The following is a 19,292-nucleotide window of genomic DNA, read 5'->3' on the forward strand; positions in this document are numbered from 1 at the left end:
GGAGAGCAAAGAGCTCGTCACTATTTGAGATCCTTTTCTGTGCAGAAAGGTCTCAGAGTAAGTTTGTTTCTCCTGAAATTATTATGCTTTATTATCCTTTGGTTTGGGCAGAACACTGCCTTTGGGATCTAAATTCACTGAAAAATTTCATTTGAAAAAAAGAACTTGGCTGTACACTAGCAATACACTCTGAAATGTAGCTAAAATTGAATTTTGCATTTCATGCAAACCGAAGCGGGGGGGGTCCTCCAAGGGACAGGTGATGGCAGCAAGACCACCCAGTTCCCAGCATGTGTTTGGGGTCTGTGAACCCCGCGAGACAGAGTTATAACAGGTTAAAATGTGGAGATGCCCAGCGCTGCTGCAGCGCCTGGGCCCTCGCCGATGTGCCTATTTCTGTACGGGTTTGTCAGATACAGATTTACAGCCCCCAGAGACTCCTTTTGATTCTCACCAAAAGATGTAGGAAGGAGGAAGATAAGCCAAACTTGGGGGGTTGGGGCGGGGGGGGGCGGCGGGTTTGCCATTTGTTTCTCTCACAGCAGTGCTGAGAGGTGCCGGGGACAGGTCCCACAGCACCCAGTGGTTCCCCCTTGGGGAGAGTGGCCGGTTCCCAGGACAACATCCGAGCGGAACACAGCAGGTCTAGCTCACACCAGCACCAAGCAAAGTGCTTGAGCTTGGTGGGCATCACTAGGATGCGATGCAGTGCCGCGCTCTTCCCTTGATGTGTTTGAATACTGACGTGGGTCATGTATCCAACCGGGATGTCGTGATGCTGCTTTTCTTGGACTTCTGGAGGGGATTTGGCAGGTAGGAGAAGCAGGTTGGGTTTTACTGGGCCACATTCCTGGCCTCCTTGCAGCCTAAGTGGGGTATCGCAGCAGAAATCAAGCATCAAGATAGCCCTGAGGATCGCTGCAGCATACAAACTTGAAACCCTGTTAATTTTTTAATGCCCGGTGCATTTTAGGAGATCCTTTACGCTGAAACATCAGGCAGAGAATTAAACACGCTGGGAATATGAACCTGCCGTGGCTCGTGACCGTGCCTGAGCGGGCGGTGGTGCTACACTGCGGGGGAGCTCACTAGAGACATCAGAGCGATGACCCCAAGGACCTGGGGTGCAACACCCGGTCGGGGAGCAATACCCCGTGCACCACGTACAAAACCCACTGTCTCGCCAGCCTCCCTCTCCAGCTGCTGCTTTCCCTTCCTAGGGAAGGAAAAGTGCTGTAGGACTGTTTGCAATGTAGCTGCTATAACTCTTAAATTTTAATAATAGATTACCATTAGTATCAGCCTTATATAATGCACACCTCATTATTGCTTACTCAGAATAATTTTGCAGCCTCCTTATAGAACCTTGGAACTTTATTTGCTGAGTATAAAATATGCAGAAATGCATGAATAGTTTTAAGACTTGGTACCCTAAACTAATACACTGTGCTTTTTTTTTTTCCTGCACCATGATTGAAGTCAAATTAACATATTTACCTTCAGTGCTCCCAGGAGTAGCATTAAAAAATTCAAGAGGTGATTCAGAATAGTCTCCGATTTACTGTGTTTAAAGCTGGATTTCATTTCTCAATAAAACCATGCAAACACTTGACTCCCTTTCAGCTTTGCAGCCTCTTCCCTCCCTGTGCAGGTCGTTGGACTTATCAACAGATGGTAGCAGTATTATTAATGCTGCATTCCCAAAAGGAAGCTTTTTATTTTATTTTATTGGTTTTTCAGGATGGGGGAGAAAGCAGGGATAGAGAATAAGGGAGAGAATGAGTTATAACAAATAGCACAGAAGCAGAGCTGCTGTTTTAATCTGAAATAGGGAAAAGTATCGAGTGTGATTTTTGTCTTCTGCCTGCCAGCGCTGGTTCACTGTGTAACGTTGGTTACGTTATCATGCTCTGCCTCAGTTTATCTGTGAGAACTGTTTCCTAGGGCAAATCATGAAGCTTAATTTTTGCTGTATGTTGACATCTTCCCAGGAAGAAAAGCTGTGTAAATGCAGGGGTAGGGAGTGGAAATGGTTGCTTTATTGCCCAGTGGTTTCTTTATTCTTACCAATGATTACCCAGGAGCTCTCCTGCCTGTGCCTTGATTTATTCCTACAGCTATAGGGTGTAGCTCCAAGAGACCCCACGACAGTTGGGTTCAGGGGTGGAAATTCCTGCACCAAAGCCCCAGGCTGCTCCACCATCGCCTCTGCCGTGGGCTCCTATGGGGAAGCACCGTCTCTTAAGCGTATCGGTGCTGCAGGGAAACCTTCGATGCTACTGTTCCTGACCAGGTAATAAATATTCTGGGGAGAGGGTCTGTGTAAGGAGCCATTTGCTCAGCTGGGGCGAGTCGGTACCCTCTGAGTGGGACAACTCTTCTTGAAAATTCAGTTTACTGTGGGCTGGAGAGACTGCAGCGGCTTCTTTTCCATGCCTGCTCCTAGATTAGGAAGTTATTTCAGCAGATGTTGTTTCCTAAGAAAATGGGTTAATGCTCGGTGGTTAGAATGGTGTGGCAAAAAAAGCTTACTTGTGTGAGGTTTTGGCTAATTGCCTTGCAAGTGTTACAGAGCGTTGCAGCAAATTTCCTGGATTTCGCAATCGTGATGGTTCTGGTTTAACTGGCCAGAAAGATTTTTCAAAAATACACGGAGAAATGGAAAAAATAGAGGCAAATCACTTGCTGTGTTGCTGCAAAAAGCTGAAGGACCTGGCGGCTGGTGTGAAAAGTCTCCAGGTGTCTGAGCAAGTAATTGAGATCCGGGGCTGAACAGATCTCTCTTATCGTCTTTTAATTGATGAAAGGCTGGTGTTGCTCAGGGGCAGGCCAGAACGAGCCCTTCTTAGAAATAAGCAGGAATTCCCTGGCAGAGAGCTCCCTGGGAGAACAGGATTGTCTGTCATTCCCAGTTCATAGGAATTGGGAAAAGGGCTGTTGCGCAGGAAGGGGAGGGCTGCCGGCATGCAAACCAATCTCTGCTCCCAGGGCAGGGACCTTGGGGGGTCCCAGCTGGCATGTGGAAGCTCTTTCTCAGCATGGAAAGCCCTTACAGGCCATATTCCCTTGTTTTGTCCTGGGAAGGTCGGTGTCTGGGTGCTGAGGGGCTGCCTGGGGCAGCTGCCACCCAGCTGTGCTTCGGGGATGCTGCTGCAGGGGTACCCTTTGGTGCCCCCCATGTTCTCACGTGCACGTGGTACTTGGCCCCAGGGGGGGCTTTTTTCCATGCCTGCTCCTACATCGGTCCCCAGTGAAGGACCAAGGCTTGTTCTCCGGGTTCCCCAATTTGGGGGCAAGCGAGGTGGCTGTCAGCGCCCCGTGCTGCCACTGCTGCCTCCCGCTCTGCATCCCCACCGGCTCCCCGGGAGCAGGGCACTGCACGGCAGGCGGCGAGGGATGCAGGGGAGGTGTATTCACGCGCTTCTGAAATGCATCTGCCAAAGGTACTGGTGCAGGTGAAAGCAGAACCTGGCCTGAGAAACGGGGCTGGTTTGTGTTCAGTAATATCTGTGCAATGAGTCCTGCTGCTCTGTACGGCGACGGCAGCACCGTGTACCTCACTGCCACACTGCCACCTCGGTGGGGACAGCTGCCTGTCCCCCATCTCCCCGCCGGCATCCCAGCTGCAGGACTGCTCCCCGCTGCTGCCTCAGCTTTCTGGTCCCACCCAGGGCCGGCGGAGGTGGAAGATGCTTGGAGCTGCGGGGACAAGGAGGAGTTTGTCTGCACACAGTGAGGCCAGGAATTCCGTAAGAAAGGCAGGTGCGCAGGGAAATGCAAATCAAGTATTGCTATTTCTAAGAGCATCGCTGTGAAAAGACTTACCGTTTTGAGGAGTGTGATGGCAATGAACTGCAGCCGGCGGGGCTGGGAGGGAAACCTCCGGCTTTCAGGGAAGGGTGGCTGCAGTGTCATCCTTCGACATGTCCTGCCATCCCGTGCCATGGAGAAAACCATTTCCCAGGCCAGTGTTCCTGGGGCCACGTGCCAGTGCAGCCGTGGGCCGGGGGCTCGCGACATCAGCCAGCACCACATCCCCATGAGCAGCAACGTAAAACAGGAATAAATGAACTTGGCTTCACAAACTTAGTGCTTAAATATTTTTCCCAGGCAGGAAAAAAACCCCAAACATTTGTTTTCCATGCAAAACAAATATATCTTGGGAAAGTTCCCGAAGTTGCGTGTTTAACTGTTTGGATCTGTGCATTTGTAGGAGAGAAGTGATTATACCCTGGTACAATTATTTTTCTTTTTAAAAGGAAGCTGAAATGTTTGCGAGGAAGACATTTTAAGTGACTGCTGGGGATGCATGAGAGCGAAGGGGGAGCCGGGTTTGATGATGATTGCTTTGCTTCGCTTTATTGCTGTTGGGAAGGACGCACCTTCCCTTCATCCCCTCCCTGCAAGGACTAACCACAAATGCAGCCTTTTACTGTTGTGTTTTGGGGCTGTTTCTGCTTGTCTTCTGAATTTTATTGAAACCTGTGTCTGGTTGCTAGTGTCTTTTCAATCCTACCGAAATATGAGAGCTGTTACTGGAGTTTATTTAGCACGATGGAGTCTTTTGCATAGTTAAAATTGCGGATGCTGTATAAACCAGCAGCTCTCTCTGTCCTTCCCAACAGCAGAAGATGCTGCAGTGGGATGCTCCTTCAGGCGATGCGGGGAAGGGGTGAAAGGGAAGGGACAGCCCCCTCCAGCTGGGGAGTGCGTGGAGGGGAAGGGCCGTCGGAGCCGATTGCCCCTTCCCCATTCCCTGTGGCAGCAGGTGAGGGGTGCCCGTGGGAAACGGGGGGCTGACACCCAATGGGGGGCTTCTGTCTCCAGCCACGGGTACCACTCACCCAGGATGGAGATTTCCAGGGTGGTGGGTGAGCTCCCTGCAGAAGGACCCATCAGTTCTTTCCTGCACTGCCCCTCCCTTGTGCTCACCTCACGAGACCCCACTGTAACTATATAAATACAGAGATACGGAACTCAGATTTATTTTTGCATGAAATCACTGTTTTATATAAAATCCCCGAGGAGATGGTGTGGAGGCCCATCACCATGGCTGGCGTGATGCACAGTTTGTGTTGGCATCATCCTGTCCCTGTCCTGGGGGGGCAGGACCCCCAGCCCCGCTGTGGTACTGGGATGCAGTTAGGGATGGGGACTGGAGAGGATGGAGAAGGGAGTCTGCGGTGACTGTCCTGCCTGGAACAGGTCAGGATTTGGCATGAGGACAAGTGACATGAGTTTGGTGGTCTTCTGATTTGATGGTTTGTCAAAGCCAGATTATCAGGGTTTCTCGGAGCTGGGAGAAGGTGGGATTGGGGTGCACCAAGCAGGAATTTGCCCAGGACAGCAGGGTGCTGGAGGAGGCTTTTCAGCACGTTGGCCCTTCATGAGCACTGTGAACACACCGTTTGAAAGAAGCTAGAAATTAAAAACATGCCACAGTCTACTCTGCAGAGGAAAAAGGAAAAAAACCCAATAACCTACATCCTGCAGCCTCTCTCCATGAGTGCTTTCTGCACGCTTTGCTGTCATTAATAGTCACTATTCCAGAGCTAGAGATGTTTAATTTATTTGTGTTCTCCTAACACCTTTCTGTTTCATAACAGTAATCACCTCTCCTGGTTTGGCCGGGAGGCAGTGGTGTCTGCTGCGCTCCCTGTAATCCAGGAGTGAATCAAAGCAACTTTTTACAAAACAAGATTCTCTTGCTGTTGCAAAAGAGCTTTGGGGAAATCTGGTTTTTGTGGTTAAGGATCTTACTCTGATGCACAAGGAAAATTATGTGTAGCTTTTATTTGGCCCAAAGGATTCTTACAACATTATCCGTATTTCCTTTAATTTGTGGGATTTCTAGTAAATGGGCTTAAAAATAGGTCCGGGCAAGATGCCAGGGTACATACGAACAGCAGAAAAGCTTTGCAGGCTGTGAGCAGCTCGCTTTCACTTCTCCCTCAGCACGGGCTGGGGGACGGAGCAAACACTCACCTTTTGGGGTTAAATTTAAGGATGTCTTGGAATTCTTTGGAAGTTGATATTGCAAAAAAGATTTTTCAGCTCTTTAATAGAACCAATGCGATATTGTTGTTGAGCTGGACACAGATCTGGAAAGGGGCAGGATGAGCTGTAGCACCAGGGGAGGACAAGAGCATGGGGGGACCCTCACATAAATCCCTGGACCCACTTACTGATGGGATTTGAGGACACTGGAAACCTGGTGTACAAGTAGGAGCAGAACATGGTGATGATAAACAGTTGTTTTTGGTTTTTTTTTCCTTTCAGCTTTGCATTCTCAGAAGTCTCTTTAAGCTTTTTGTAAAATGGGAAAAATCTAATAAGGGAGAGGCGATGGCTTGGAGCCGCACTCCCAGCCGGGGTGACTGGCGGGTGCCCGGCTCCCTTTGGTGATACTTAGCTGGCTCTTTCTTCAAAATCAGTCTCGGTTCAAGTGACTTAAAAATGTATTTTTCCCTGGGGACAGCCACCCACAAAAGCCTTTCATTAAGATGTAGTGGGTTTATGCAGCTGGAATCCCAGCGGTAAAGGGAAGGTAAGTGGGAAAGGATGCTGGCCGCGCCGTGTGGCAGCGAGCCTGCCTCGCTCCGCGTTCCTCTGCTGGGCACGGGCGCCTTACGGCTTCCCCAGATGTGCAATTTGTGTCCTACTTTTGCAAAATTTAGATAATTTTAATTAAATCTTTGGACAGAAATCCATTAAACTTTATTTTATTTTGAGTACCGTGAAAGTTGTGCCCCTCTGTTGCTAGTAGCTTGTTGGGACATGAAGAGGAGGAGCGGGGAGATGGATGAAGAGGAGGAAGGTTCAGCAGCAGCAGTGTGTTGGATCGGTGCAATGGGCAAGGAGTGATGTCTTGGCATGGGGAAGGGCAGGCATGTGGCAGCAGGGCCAGGGTTGAGTTGGGGTTGTAGCAGGTCCTGTGGGTCATGGGCTGAGGAACCCACCCTGTGGGGAGCAGCGTGTGGGTGCGAGCTCACACTGTGCCCCTGCCAGTGCTCTTGAACTAAAAATGGGCATTTTCACGTGGTGGTGATTGAGTTTCATGAAATCAAGAGGACCCCGGTGCCTGATGCAGAAGCAAGCTTGTTAAAGGGGAGTTATTTATGCCATTGGCCGTAATGTACTAATAACACTTTTCACCCGAGGATACCAAGTAGCTTTACAGATATTGGGTTCTGGGATGCCTCTGTGAAGTGGGGGAAGTGTGGTTAATTCACTTGTACAGGGGAGGACACCAGGTCTCATCTCTGCTGCCAACCCGCTCCAGTGCAGCCTGGCTCCTCATCCTGTGCCGCACCAGAACCGCGCTTTTCCTGGAATGGGAGTTGTTGTGGAGCCATTCCTCCGGGGTCACGGGGGCTGCAATCCCACGAGCTGTTAATGACACCACCCAGTTCCCCAGTACATTCTCTGGAGGAGGCAGGTAGATTTGCTGTGGCTCTTTATTGTAAGGGATAATGTCAGGGATGTGTCTGGAGGGCACCCGGCTCTGGAAAGCCCAGCCGAAAGGATGGAAACATCAGATAGCATTGCTGGCAGTTGGGTGGCACCTCGAGCCTTTTCCATGGGATTGATGTCAGTGGGTGCCGCGGGGCAGCTACCAGTTCAGAGGGCTCTTCCATGTTTCAGGAAAAAGCAGAGCAGAAAAAAATGCCCCATGCCACCTGGGCACAGTTTGGGTACTTTGTGAGCAGAAATCACCTGTTTCCCTCTGGAACAGGGAGCTGCTGAGTGCGGGCACCCCAGGACACCTCTTTTCTCATGAAACCTGGGGATTTGGCAGCTCCCAGCCCCGGGACCGCTTCCCCTGCTGCGCCAGCTCGCGATGCCGAAGCACCGCGCTCCAGCCAGCCCAGCACCGTGGCAGGAGTTCACATTCAAGCTGATGCTTCAAATTTACCTCCTTCGCTGGAGATCAGCTTTCCCAGCTGCCCCCGAGGAACAGGCTCCTGTTGTTTCTTCAAAGACCAAGGTTAAATGAGCAGCTGCAGCACAGCATGGTGGGAAATGCAGGTTTTTTAGGAGTTTGGGAGATGAGCCGGTGCCAGCGCTGGCCCCAGGGGCTACGGCTGGGGTCCGTCGCTGGGGCTCGCATGTGTGAACCCCCCACTTAAAACAGCATCCTCCCTGCTACACACACCTATAAGCCCCTTTGATTTTTCTTTTTAAAAATAATTGGGTTTGTGCGTGTGTGTTTTGTTTTTTGTTGTGGTTTTTTTTTAAAAAAAAATCTTAACGGAGAGACAGCAAATTTAATATTTTCAGTGTCTTGGATGTGTTGTGATTTACATTTGATTTTAGGCATAATTAGAAATGCAAGTAGAGCGCTTTGTGTTTTACCTCTGCTTCAACTATTTATGGCATGATATGCAAATGAAGCAAGCTATGAATATTAAAGATTAGAGTATGTTACAAAGTATCACTGTCTTTAATGAGTTCGGTAATGGGCACAGGCTTTGCACACACTTTAATATGGAGGTATTTTATGTTGTGTGCCGTCTCCGCGGCTCTGCAGCTATCGATGCCGTGTTCGGTTACATCCCAGGAGAATGGGGCCGTGATTTAAAACCCATCGAGCCCCGGATCGGCTGCAATAGGTAGGTGCGATTTCCAAGCGTGCCCATGACAAAGGCGGCTGCGGCTGGCGAAGGGTGTTGATGGATTATTTCACAGAGAGTGTTTCAGTTCTCGTCTAGGTCAATCCGTTTCATCTGCTGCAGCGTTGTAGATGGATCTGAGAATATGAAAGCGCTCGTCGACCTTTCAAGGTGCTTTGCAGCACTGGGAGGGAATCTTAAACACGCTCCTGCCAAAATGGAGCTGCTGCCTGGAACATCACATACAGCCCCCAGAAATTAATTTTGCCCTTCCTCTCCAATTAGCCTTATTGACAGAAAATTATTTTGGGGTTTATTGACACATCCGAAGGGGAATGTCTTAGCTGCTGGGTAGCAGAGGGTTGGGAAGTGGGGCTCCTGGGATTAACCCCTTCTTGCCATAGGGCAGCCTGGTTAGCACGGGTTTATCTCTAAACCAGTGAATAGTTTTGTCCCCAAAGTAGCATTGTGGTTGTAAAAGAGGAAAATAACGGTGTTTTGGGGCGCTGCAGCACACGCAGAGGTTTCATCCACGGGTAATCCGAGGAACAAGGTTCTGCCCAAGCACGGGGGCCCCTGGGGGGCGATGCTGGGGGGCTGCGGGAGGTGGGGGGAAAGCCAGGCAGATATGGAAAGCCACGGGTTTTGTGCCGAATGGGGCTTGGGGAGGGTGGGCGGTGGGGAGGGAGAATGGAGCCTGCCCCAGGGAGCGTGCTTTTCAGATTTGAGGTATTTAAATTACAAATTTTGATGAGGAAGATTGTCAGCAGTATTCAAAACAGTGCTTAAATTCTTTTGAAACACTGTCGAGCTGTGCTGTGGCAGTTGAAAAGTTTGGCACACAAGAACTTGGCCCAGAAGTTGCTGCTTGGGGTTTTTTTTCCTTTAAAACTCAATTCATCTGTATTCAAGTATCCCACATGCTTAAGAAAAAAAAGCCCCACCAGGCTCATACTGGTTTGAGACAGACCCTTGCATGCGAGGGAGGCAGCAGAAGTGATTGATCTCTAATTTCAGGGGGTTGCCTTGTTGGTTAATGAGCATTAATAACTATTTGTACTTGTGTATTTAAAAAATATAATAATTTTATAGTGCTTGTGCCTACCTCATAGAAAGAACCAGCAAACTAAACAGGGATTTAGAGTATGCTTGTGATCCACTGGATTATTAATCCATAGGCATTAGCTATACTTTTTTTTGGGGGGGTGGGGGTGGGGGGTGTCAGTTGGTGTTCATTGGCATGGGATCAGCTCGGTGTTTGCAGCACGTGTCTGAAGCATGTCCTGAACGCTGGGGAGACTTTCTTACTTTCAACCTCTGCCCGTCCTCTGCTGCATGAGGCTTGCACCTCCGTAAAACCCCCAAATCCGAGCCACATATGTGCTTTAGCTGGGGCTGTGCATCAGCGGGGCAATCCTGGGGACGTGGCTGGTCAGCTGTGGCACAGCAGCACAGAACCTGTAAGGTGTTGGTGTTGGCTCCGAAGATGTACTTGAGCATATATCTTTTATATATATATATTTAAAAATATATATAATAGATTAACCTATTATTCTATATTCTGCTATCATATATATATAAATACTCAGGGCTGCAGCGTTGTCTGTGGGCGTTTTATGGCATGTTACAGAAATAGTCCCATCCTGAAGCTTTGGGCAGGATTTGTCGGACCAGTGAAGGGTTTTGTTGCAGGAGCAGAGAAGGCAGAAATGAAAAGTCAGGGTCGGGTCTCCTGAACTTCCTGCCTTGATGCTGGGAGTCGGGGATGAGTCTGCAGGGGTTTCCCCACCACCACCCCACCCCGGGAAGAGGGGAGAGATAGGCTTGTTTGCTGAAGTGTAGGCAATTAATGCCATGTTGGAAAAATGCAGGTTATTTGCTTTGCCCTGTCAGCCTGGGGAGAGTGGGCAGCCGGCTGAGGTGACCACCTCATGTCACAGATTCTCGGTTTCTCAGGTTTTTTGGTCAAAGATCAGAAAGCTCAGTTTTGCAAAACATCCTGTGCAATCTAGTATTTGCTTCTAGAACTACAGAGTTAAATTTCTGCAGTCTGTAACTTTCCCTTTCTGCAAGCTTATATTTCCATTAAGGATCAAGCTCAGATGCAATTGTAGCTTCACTTTATAGAGTATTAAAAGTTTAATGTATAAATGTCTTCCTTCGCCAGAACTTTTTGGCAGTAGCGTTTTCCAGTCTTGAAATTTCTACAAAAACATGAAGATCCGGGTTGCTGCAAGGGCTCAGCTGCCCTTGAAGGGTTAATTATATTATGCCTACTTTTTTTTTTTTTTCTTAAAGCAGGGAGAATAAGCTGTAGCCAAAAGTAAAAGTCATTAATTTTAAGACAGAGATGTAAGCAAAGTTTCCTTCCCCTCTGCAGGTTGGTCAGGGTAGGCTATGCAGTAATTGAAAAGTAAAGGCAATTGAATTACAGGCTCCTGTCCAAACGGAGCGTGATTTCTTCTTTTTTTTTTTTTTTTTTTTTTTTTAACAACCTCCATTGCATCAGAACTAGGCAGTATTCCTGATGTTCTCATGTGTGTTAATGCTGACTCACAGACTAACTTCAACAAGAAAAAAAACACACAGGCAGCTCCACCATACTAGGTAATGAGCTCTAGCAAGAAGCAGCGTCTGATGTTTTGTAAGCTTTTTTAATTGACCTTTTAAGATATTTACTTTATTTTAAGGCTTTCTGTTCCGTAGTGGCACGCTGGTAGAACTGAGTCATGCATGTTATATATTGCTAGCTCTGCTGTTGTGTACTAGGAGCGAGGAGAATACAATTCAGCATGGCACTTGTCTTTTTGATGTGTTACGGATGTGAATTAACATTTGCGATGGGATGCAGGCAATGCATGCATTGCAGAAGGCATGGTGATGGGGTGCTGTGTGCTTTCTGATGGATGTAACTTAAGTTGGGGTCTGGAGTTTTTTTAGTAGGTTGCAAAAAATGAAATTCTGCAGAATAATTGTAATTTTTTTTATCCATGTCTCTCCCTTCCCCTTTTCCTTGCAGCAAGCTGAAAAAAAAAAAAGAATCTAAAATGTTGCAATTTCTATTTTTGCTTCTCTTTGCTTTGAGAGCTCTTAAAATCAGTGATAGATAAGGCGGGGGGGGGGGGACGACACGGACCTAATTAAATAATAATGGCAATAACACACTTCGCCTTGGCTGAATGACGGCACTTTTTGGAGGCAGCAGCCTGCCGGGTGGGTGACCTCGAGCGGCGGTGGTGCGCCCAGTCTGCTGGTGACTCACCTTGCAGCAGGACAGAGCTGCCACCAGTGCCGGGGTCCCCCCCAGCATTGCTGCCGGCACCCCATCCCCGGGCTCCCCTGCCTGCACGTGCCGGCTGGGCTGCATCATCAGCATTAATTTAATTCACTTTTCCATCTTTCCCCTCCAACCCCGCTCCCTGCACGAGCCTCCAGGTCTTTACTTTCCGTGCAAATTTTTTGGATTATAAAGCAAACGGAGCTGCGTGCTGCATGTCTGCTGCGTGTGCCTTGCTTGTGTTACTTAGTAATATTTGCAAATTCAGTTTCTGCTGTCTTAATAAGGCAGAAATAATCTTCTTTCACCCATTGCCACTGACTGCCACGCTAAAAATAGGGTACGCTAGCACCGCTCGCTGCTTGCCACTTGCAGCATTTCAAAAATAAATACTTCGGAGCCGCAGAAATAAATGCTGCAGGAGAGAAGAGGAGTCTCGCTGTGACTTGTCATTTGATTACCGAACTTAACCTTGTTTTCTTTGCCCTGCCGAAGACCGGCATTAAACCGTGGGGCGATCGCAGCATTCCACACACTGCCCCAGCCCCTCTCCCTTCCCCGGCACGGGCGAGGGGATGCTCCTTTTTGGGGTGGGGGGGGGTGCAAAGACTTGTCTGGTTTTGCTCCTCGGTTCCCTGAACACCTTGACCTGTGGTGCATGGAGGGGGTATGCACAGCCTAGACCTGAAGCGCCTTTTATTTGACTTTATTTTGACTTTATTTTACTCTTTTATTTTATTTAAGGCGTCACAGCAGCTCTGTGCTCGGGGAATGGTACTTTGCCGGCGAGTTTTGCAGTTAGCTGTTGCTTTTTTTCCTTTGGGCTTATGTAAAAATTGCATTTGCTTGTCATTCAAAGGTGGGGGCACCCTGACAAAAAGCTGTAGCAAGAGCTAGGCGGGTGGCAGCCCTGTTCCCCGGGGTGGCCAGGGGGTTTTGGGGAGCCCCTAGCCGGCTAGGTGACACCCCCCTGCCAGCCTCAAATCCAGGGGTGGGATTTTCCCCCTCTCTCCTCATTTACAGAAGAAAGGGAAGTTTCCTTTGACCCTTTGGGGCCTTCAAGGGCAGGACTTTTCAGCTCTTTTCTTTTGAGGGGCTTTGGCTGGGTGGGGGTGACAGCCCTCGGCTACTTTTGTCTCCCACCCCCGGAGGGTCCTGCAGCCTTTGTCCCAGCCCCAGCTGCTGCCCCGCGCACCTTCCAGCCGGAAACCTGCGGCTTTGGGGGCTTGGCTTTGTGTGTTATTTTTGGGGGGAGTGAGGGGGTGAAGCCTCCAAGTCTCATTATACGTTGGCTAAGAAAAAAACCCAACAGTTTAAATACATTATCTAATTATTTTTGATTACTCCCAGGGGAGCTCTGATGCCAGCATCTTTTTCGAGGTCGATGCTTTTTCCCTTTGTTGTTGTTGCCTCGCCCCGACCTTTGAGGCCTCAGAGCAGGAAAATAGTTTGGGAAAGAGCAAACCTGCTTTTTCTTCCCCAAAGCACGTGAAGGCAGAAACTGAGAATTCTCAAACTCCCGTGGAAGTCGTGTCAAATAACAGCTGCTTTTTTTGTGAACATCTTGGGACAAAGGCTATGACTTTACAAAAATCACGTAGGCATGTACAAATGGTCCTGCTACATCCAGGAGCTGGGGAAAGAGGATGCCATTAGAAAAGAAAATGATGTTTTGCTGGAATGGTCACGTATCTTAAATAATCAGGGTGGGGGTGGTGGCTGGTATTAATCTGGTCTTGTTCAAGTTTTCTCCTTTGGCAGGAGGTGTCCATCTGATGATCTGTCACCTGTAGGACATGGCAGCCCGAAGGGGACTGGGGTTTTTTTGGGTGGCAATGGTGCTGAGGGCTCCTCCTGCACCCTGGGATGCAGCTCAGCTTGGGGGACGAGATTGCAAAATACAGTTTACATCTGTAATTGCTAAGGTCATTTTTCGTGCAGCGAGGCTCTTCCCGCGTCAGATGCGCTGAAGCCATTCTAAACCATTCAAAAGTCGCTTGGTGTTGTATTTTTTTAAAAAAATAATAAAATCGTATTTCATAGAGGAGATTTTTAAGTTAGACATTATCAAGTGTTGTTGCATTTGCTGTTTAGTCACGGTAATGTTTTGGTGCTGTTGTTTTTAGGGGCTGTGCGGGTCTGATGGTGAGTGGGTTCTCCTTGCTATCAAGACTGCCTGCTTTTATTTCTGGGATTTTTGAGGGGATTTGGCTTGTTGATGAGTTCGGGTTATGACCTATATTCTGGTCATAAAAAGGCAGAGGCAGGAGGAAGTAGCAAAAATCCAGCAGTCCTGGGCTATGGTTTACTGAAGTGCTTTGGACTTTGCCGCTTGGTGGTACAGCTCTGTTCCTGTTCCTTGATGCTCTTTCTAGACCAAACGTGGTTTGGGTTTGGGTTTGGGGTTTTTTTTTCCCCCACCATTTCCCTGTGAGCACATTTCAGGACCTTTTTTCTCCAGGAGAACTGGAGGTTTAGACCATCAGCAAGTGCCACCGGCAAGCTCGGCCATGTTGTGACCAGCAGCTACAAAATCTGCTGGAATTGGCGGAGAGGCCACAGGAGCTGGGGTGATGTGATGTTGGGGGTGGGGTCCCTTTGGGGCGGTCAGGCCAGGCTGCAGTCCCGTGGCAGGCGTACCTCGGGCAGGATGAGTTGTGGGGAGCATTTCTGGTGTCTCATGGAGGTTTTACATGAAATCTGCGGATAATTTGCTAGGCTGGGGCACTCTGCTGCTTCTCTCTGGCTTAAGCATACCCTGAACCGGCACAATTTTGGTGGTTTTAGAGAGAGACATGGGTTCCTCCTGGCACGCCTGGCTTGTTTATAGAGCAAATTCTAAGCAACATTAATAATTGATATCTGTTTTAAGTTGGTTTGTTCTGCACTCCCAAGCTGTCCTTGGCTGGTCCCACGCATCCTGCCCTGCCGGCTTTCTCCAAGGCAGAGCGTTGGGAGCGGGTCCAAGGAGACCCCCTCCAGTGCCCCCCTGGTCTCTCCTCTAGGTCTAAGAGAGCTGGAAGAAAAGAGGAGGAGATCCCCCTCCACCCATGGTCTGCCATCACCGTGGATGAGGCTTCCTTCAGGTGCCTGAGCGGTGAAGTTTTATTTCTGTAAAATAAGATTTTTTTCAGTAATTTTCACAGACCCAGAGTGGATCTGCATTTGCCAGGGCTGACTCCTTTCCTTCCCCAGCAGAGATTAGCGGTGTCATGGGTGGAAGAGTTCTTGGGCTTGGCTGTCTTGGTGTCACCGCTGACCTCCTCGCAGGATGTCACCTTGGTCTCCTCTCGGTGCCTTAACCTCCTCCTCGACACCAGGCAGAGATCCCATTGACCTGACGCGGGGTTTGGATGAACCCGTTGAGCGCTTCCAACGCGTGGAGCTCCCAGCGGTCCTTGGCTGGGAGCATCCAGGCACCAGGGTGCTGCGGGTCCTGTGGGGTGCAGAGCAGAGGTGTTAGTGCTGGGTGCTGGACAAGCAGGGGAAGACAGCCAGCTCCGGGCGCTCGGGGTGACAGCAGTTTGCTGCTGTGGAGTTGAACTTACTGCACCAAACATCTCTTTGGGCGGTGGAAGCGGAGGAGCATGATGGAGCATCACCAGCCCCATCTGTCTGCACTCCCTACTGTTATCCTCCTCTAAGGATGGCTTCACCTCTAATCTCCTAAATTTTAACTGTGTGTGACCATCCAAGCAGAGCTATTGAAACAAATCCGAGACCAAGAGGAGAAATAAAAAATGCTCTGGGCAAGAGAGAAGTAAGCAAAGTGAGGCCCCACCCTCTTTCCCAGAAAAAAGCACCAAACATGCTCAATAAATGCGAAGGTAATTTAAAATCTGAATCCAGGAGACAATGTGACTAGGATTTCATTACTTAAGCAAATGGATTTGCTTTTAGTGGATTCAGCCACAGACTGAAAGAAGCTTTCCCCAAGGGGTAAACATTTTTCCTGCTTTTGAAAGGCTTTCTTGTAGGGGTGGGGTGAGGGGGCTGGGGGGGGGCAGCAGTCAGGACTGTGGCTGCCCAAGGAGCACCTTTATTTGGGGCAGATTTGGGCATTCCCGAAGCTGTCCTTTTGGGCGGGTGGTTTTTGGGGAGCCCCTGGGGTGGGATGCGGGGTGATGCGGATTCTGGGGGGATGCTGGGGGGCTACTGGAGGATGCTGGGGTATGCTGGCCGCCCCCGCCCTGCGCCTTCCTCCCGGCCGCAGGAGTTAACCAGCAGCAGTGCCAGCTCTGCAGACTGTTTGGAATAGTTTAAATGCTTTGACACTCTGGATGTACTAGATGGCAGGGGAGGCAGTTTACAGCGTAATTCATATGCAAAACTGCACTATAAATTTAAAACCTGTCTCAGTTGCCGTGGCACCACTAAGCATTTCATCAGCATACAGTACAGTATTTCTGCCATCTTTGTTTGCATTGCAGTGACTCATCAAAAGTCTGTCTTGTACCAACACTGAGAGCATTCCTCTGGCACTGATATTTCTCTGTTTTTAAAGCTTCGGTTTGAAACTGGCATTTACTTCAGGTCCCTAATCAAAGGGCTCTATTCATTGCAGAGAGCAGCCTGAATGTTAATCTGCATCCGGCCTATTCATTTAGATGCTGTGCGCTGCCGGGGAGATTTGACTTGGTAAAAGCTTGAGCTACAGCAGATACAAACCCAGGGTTTGATACTATATTTTTTTTTTTTCCCTCCTCGCTGCGTATAGCGGGGCGCTACGGGGGACGCAGAGCCCCTCCGGCGAGCGGCTGGGGACAGGGGCTGCTGAAGGTACGTTCGCTCCCTGCCAAGCGAGGGGACCGGGAACTTCCTTGCTCGGAAGAATTTTTTTTGACCATGCAGATACAATTAAATTGGCTCCGAGTGTGTTCCCTTTTCTTCCTGTTACCCCGTGGCCTTGCAGATAGGACTTTTTTTTTTTTTTTTTTTTTTTTTTCCCCAGCAATGGGAACAGAGCCGCTCTTTGTGGGTTATTATTTTCTTTTCAGTGATTTTTTTTTTTAAATCTTTCGCAGATAAACTTTTTTTTTAATTTATTTAATATTGTTCTTACCAGCTTTCACGACTAGTTAACCATAGTTTTTCTTCAGTGGTATTGAAGGCAAACGGGATTTGGAAATCTCCTGGAGTCTTGCGTGGAGCTTGGGGAGGGGGGCCGGGGGGGTTTGGGCTCCCGGTGAATCCGCAGTGATTTGCTTCGCTGGAGTTTCGGTGCACGGGCTGCACTGACGCTCCCTGCTCCGCCGGCACAGGGGGTCTGCACGCCAGGTCCCTCTGAACACAAGGCATCACCGGCTGGGTGAAGGGCAGAATTATCCCCATGGCCCAAAGGTACCGCGGGGATGCGCAGCTGGAGCCGTCGCCTTGAGCCCTTTCCCTGGGAGGTTGCCCGGAGGGTCCTGGGTACCGCTGGGATGGTACCCCCCAACCGGGGGTGGTGGGCTGGGGGGGGGGCAGTGGGCTGGGCTGAGGCTCCCCCTGCCCCGCTTTGGGTCTAGGGGAGAAATGAAGAAGCCAACTTGGTAGGCGGCTGCTGCGGCACGTTGGTTTGTTTTATTGGGGCTCAAATATCTGGCTTAATTTGGAGATAAGCCTCGTTTTGTTGGAGGATAAATCTGTTGAGAAGGGGTTTAACTGTTGAAATGCTCCCTCTTTCTGGTGCAAATGGGAAGATTGCTTTTCAAAGTGCTTTTTTCCTGGGAGCTGTCACTTGAGCAGAATCCTGTATTTATTTCAGGCAGAACGGCACATTGTTTTATAAATATCTTTTCTGTAGTTTCAACATAGCTGCTGGTTGTTGTGTTTCTTATATAATGCCACCCGAGATCTGTCTGACTATCTTACGTTTGCTTTACTGTTCACTCCTCTCCCATTACCGTTCAGGTTTTCCTGCATAAAGTAAAACCCTCGGGGGAATAAATCAGCGGTGCTTATTTAAACAGACCGCAACTTGAAGAAAATACTCGCGTTTTTGGAATATCCTTTGCCATCCGCCAGTCGCGTTTCCTACGTCGTTTGAAAACATCGATAAGTAATTTTTATAAGTGATCGCTTTTCCGCACGGCTCTGCGAGCTTAGCGTTGAGCCTTTGATGTCGGGTGAGGTGGGTTCCTCTGCTTCTGCCTGCTTTGGTGAACTGTCTAAAAACGCTGTGCCTTTCTCCCTGCCTTCTCCGTTTTTCAGATGTGCCCTACTTTGGATATTCCTGCATTGAATGTCTGAGGAGCTCCAGCCGATCCTGAGCCATGTCGCAGATGTTGCACATAGAGATTCCCAACTTCGGGAACACCGTTCTGGGCTGCCTGAACGAGCAGCGGCTGCTGGGGCTGTACTGCGATGTCTCCATCGTGGTGAAGGGCCAAGCCTTCAAGGCACACCGGGCGGTCCTGGCCGCCAGCAGCCTCTACTTCCGAGACTTGTTCAGTGGGAACAGCAAAAACGCCTTTGAGCTGCCGGGTACCGTCCCCCCCGCTTGCTTCCAGCAGATCCTCTCCTTCTGCTACACCGGGAAGCTGACCATGGCGGCGAGCGAGCAGCTGGTGGTGATGTACACGGCGGGCTTCCTGCAGATCCAGCACATCGTGGAGAAAGGGACGGACTTGATGTTCAAGGTCAGCTCTCCCCACTGTGACTCTCAGACCACCATGATCGAAGACCCCAGCTCGGAGCCGCAGAGCCCCTGCAACCAGCTGCAGTCGGCCTCGGCGCCCTATGTCATGTCCCCCTCCATGCCCATCCCGCTCCTCACGCGTGTCAAACACGAGAACCTGGAGCTGCAGGCGGCTGCCCTCTCCGGCCTGCCCGGCAAGCGGCCCCTTGAGCCCGGCACCCGCGAGGGGGCTGGCGGCGGCGGCCCCAACACGGGACCCCTGAAGCTCTCCCGCGTCTCCTACTATGGGATGCCCAACCTGGCCACTCTCATCCCCAACGTCCAGCAGGTCCAGTACTCACAGGGGGAGCGGACGAGCCCCAGCGCCAGCAGCATTCCCACCACTGACAGCCCCACCTCCTACCACAATGAGGAGGACGAGGAGGACGACGAGGCATATGACACCATGGTGGAGGAGCAGTATGGGCAGATGTACATCAAATCCTCCGGAGGCTACTCTGGTAATGGATGGTCTCTCATCTTGGGTTTTCTGCTCTCCTTGGTCCTTCTCCAGCCGACACGGGTAGTTTGGGGCTTGTGCGTCTAGTTTTTGTCTTCGGGGGCTTCGTTTAGTTTATTTATGTAGCATGGTGCGGAAAGTGATGCACGTGGTGAGCTTGTGCTGGTGTCCAGGTGTGGCAGGGGCAGGTCCTCCGTGTTGGGCTGTGTCCCCAGTCTTCAGGCGAGAGGCTGTGTCAGCCGCCAGGGCTGGCTTAGCCCTTCGCTTTTTGGCTGAGGCTGCCGT

General features: G+C 49.9%; 1 protein-coding gene across 4 annotated transcripts in view; it reads left to right on the plus strand.

Moving 5' to 3' along the window:
* The window catches only part of NACC2 (NACC family member 2), a 61,649-nt gene that overhangs the window by 22,713 nt on the left and 19,644 nt on the right, over nucleotides 1-19,292 (plus strand). Inside the window, exons 1-2 of one of the 4 annotated variants that reach the window (XM_056351430.1) lie at nucleotides 11,209-11,256; nucleotides 18,082-19,008. In XM_056351430.1, the coding sequence (XP_056207405.1) occupies nucleotides 18,144-19,008 (865 nt within the window). In that variant the 5' untranslated portion in view covers nucleotides 11,209-11,256; nucleotides 18,082-18,143. Of the gene's footprint in view, nucleotides 1-11,208; nucleotides 11,257-16,472; nucleotides 16,669-16,883; nucleotides 17,230-17,781; nucleotides 19,009-19,292 lie in introns of those variants that run through there. The other 3 variants (XM_056351429.1, XM_056351428.1, XM_056351427.1) reach the window with 3 other exon arrangements.

The sequence above is a fragment of the Falco biarmicus genome, chromosome 9 (assembly GCF_023638135.1).
Source record: "Falco biarmicus isolate bFalBia1 chromosome 9, bFalBia1.pri, whole genome shotgun sequence".
NCBI lineage: Eukaryota > Metazoa > Chordata > Aves > Falconiformes > Falconidae > Falco > Falco biarmicus.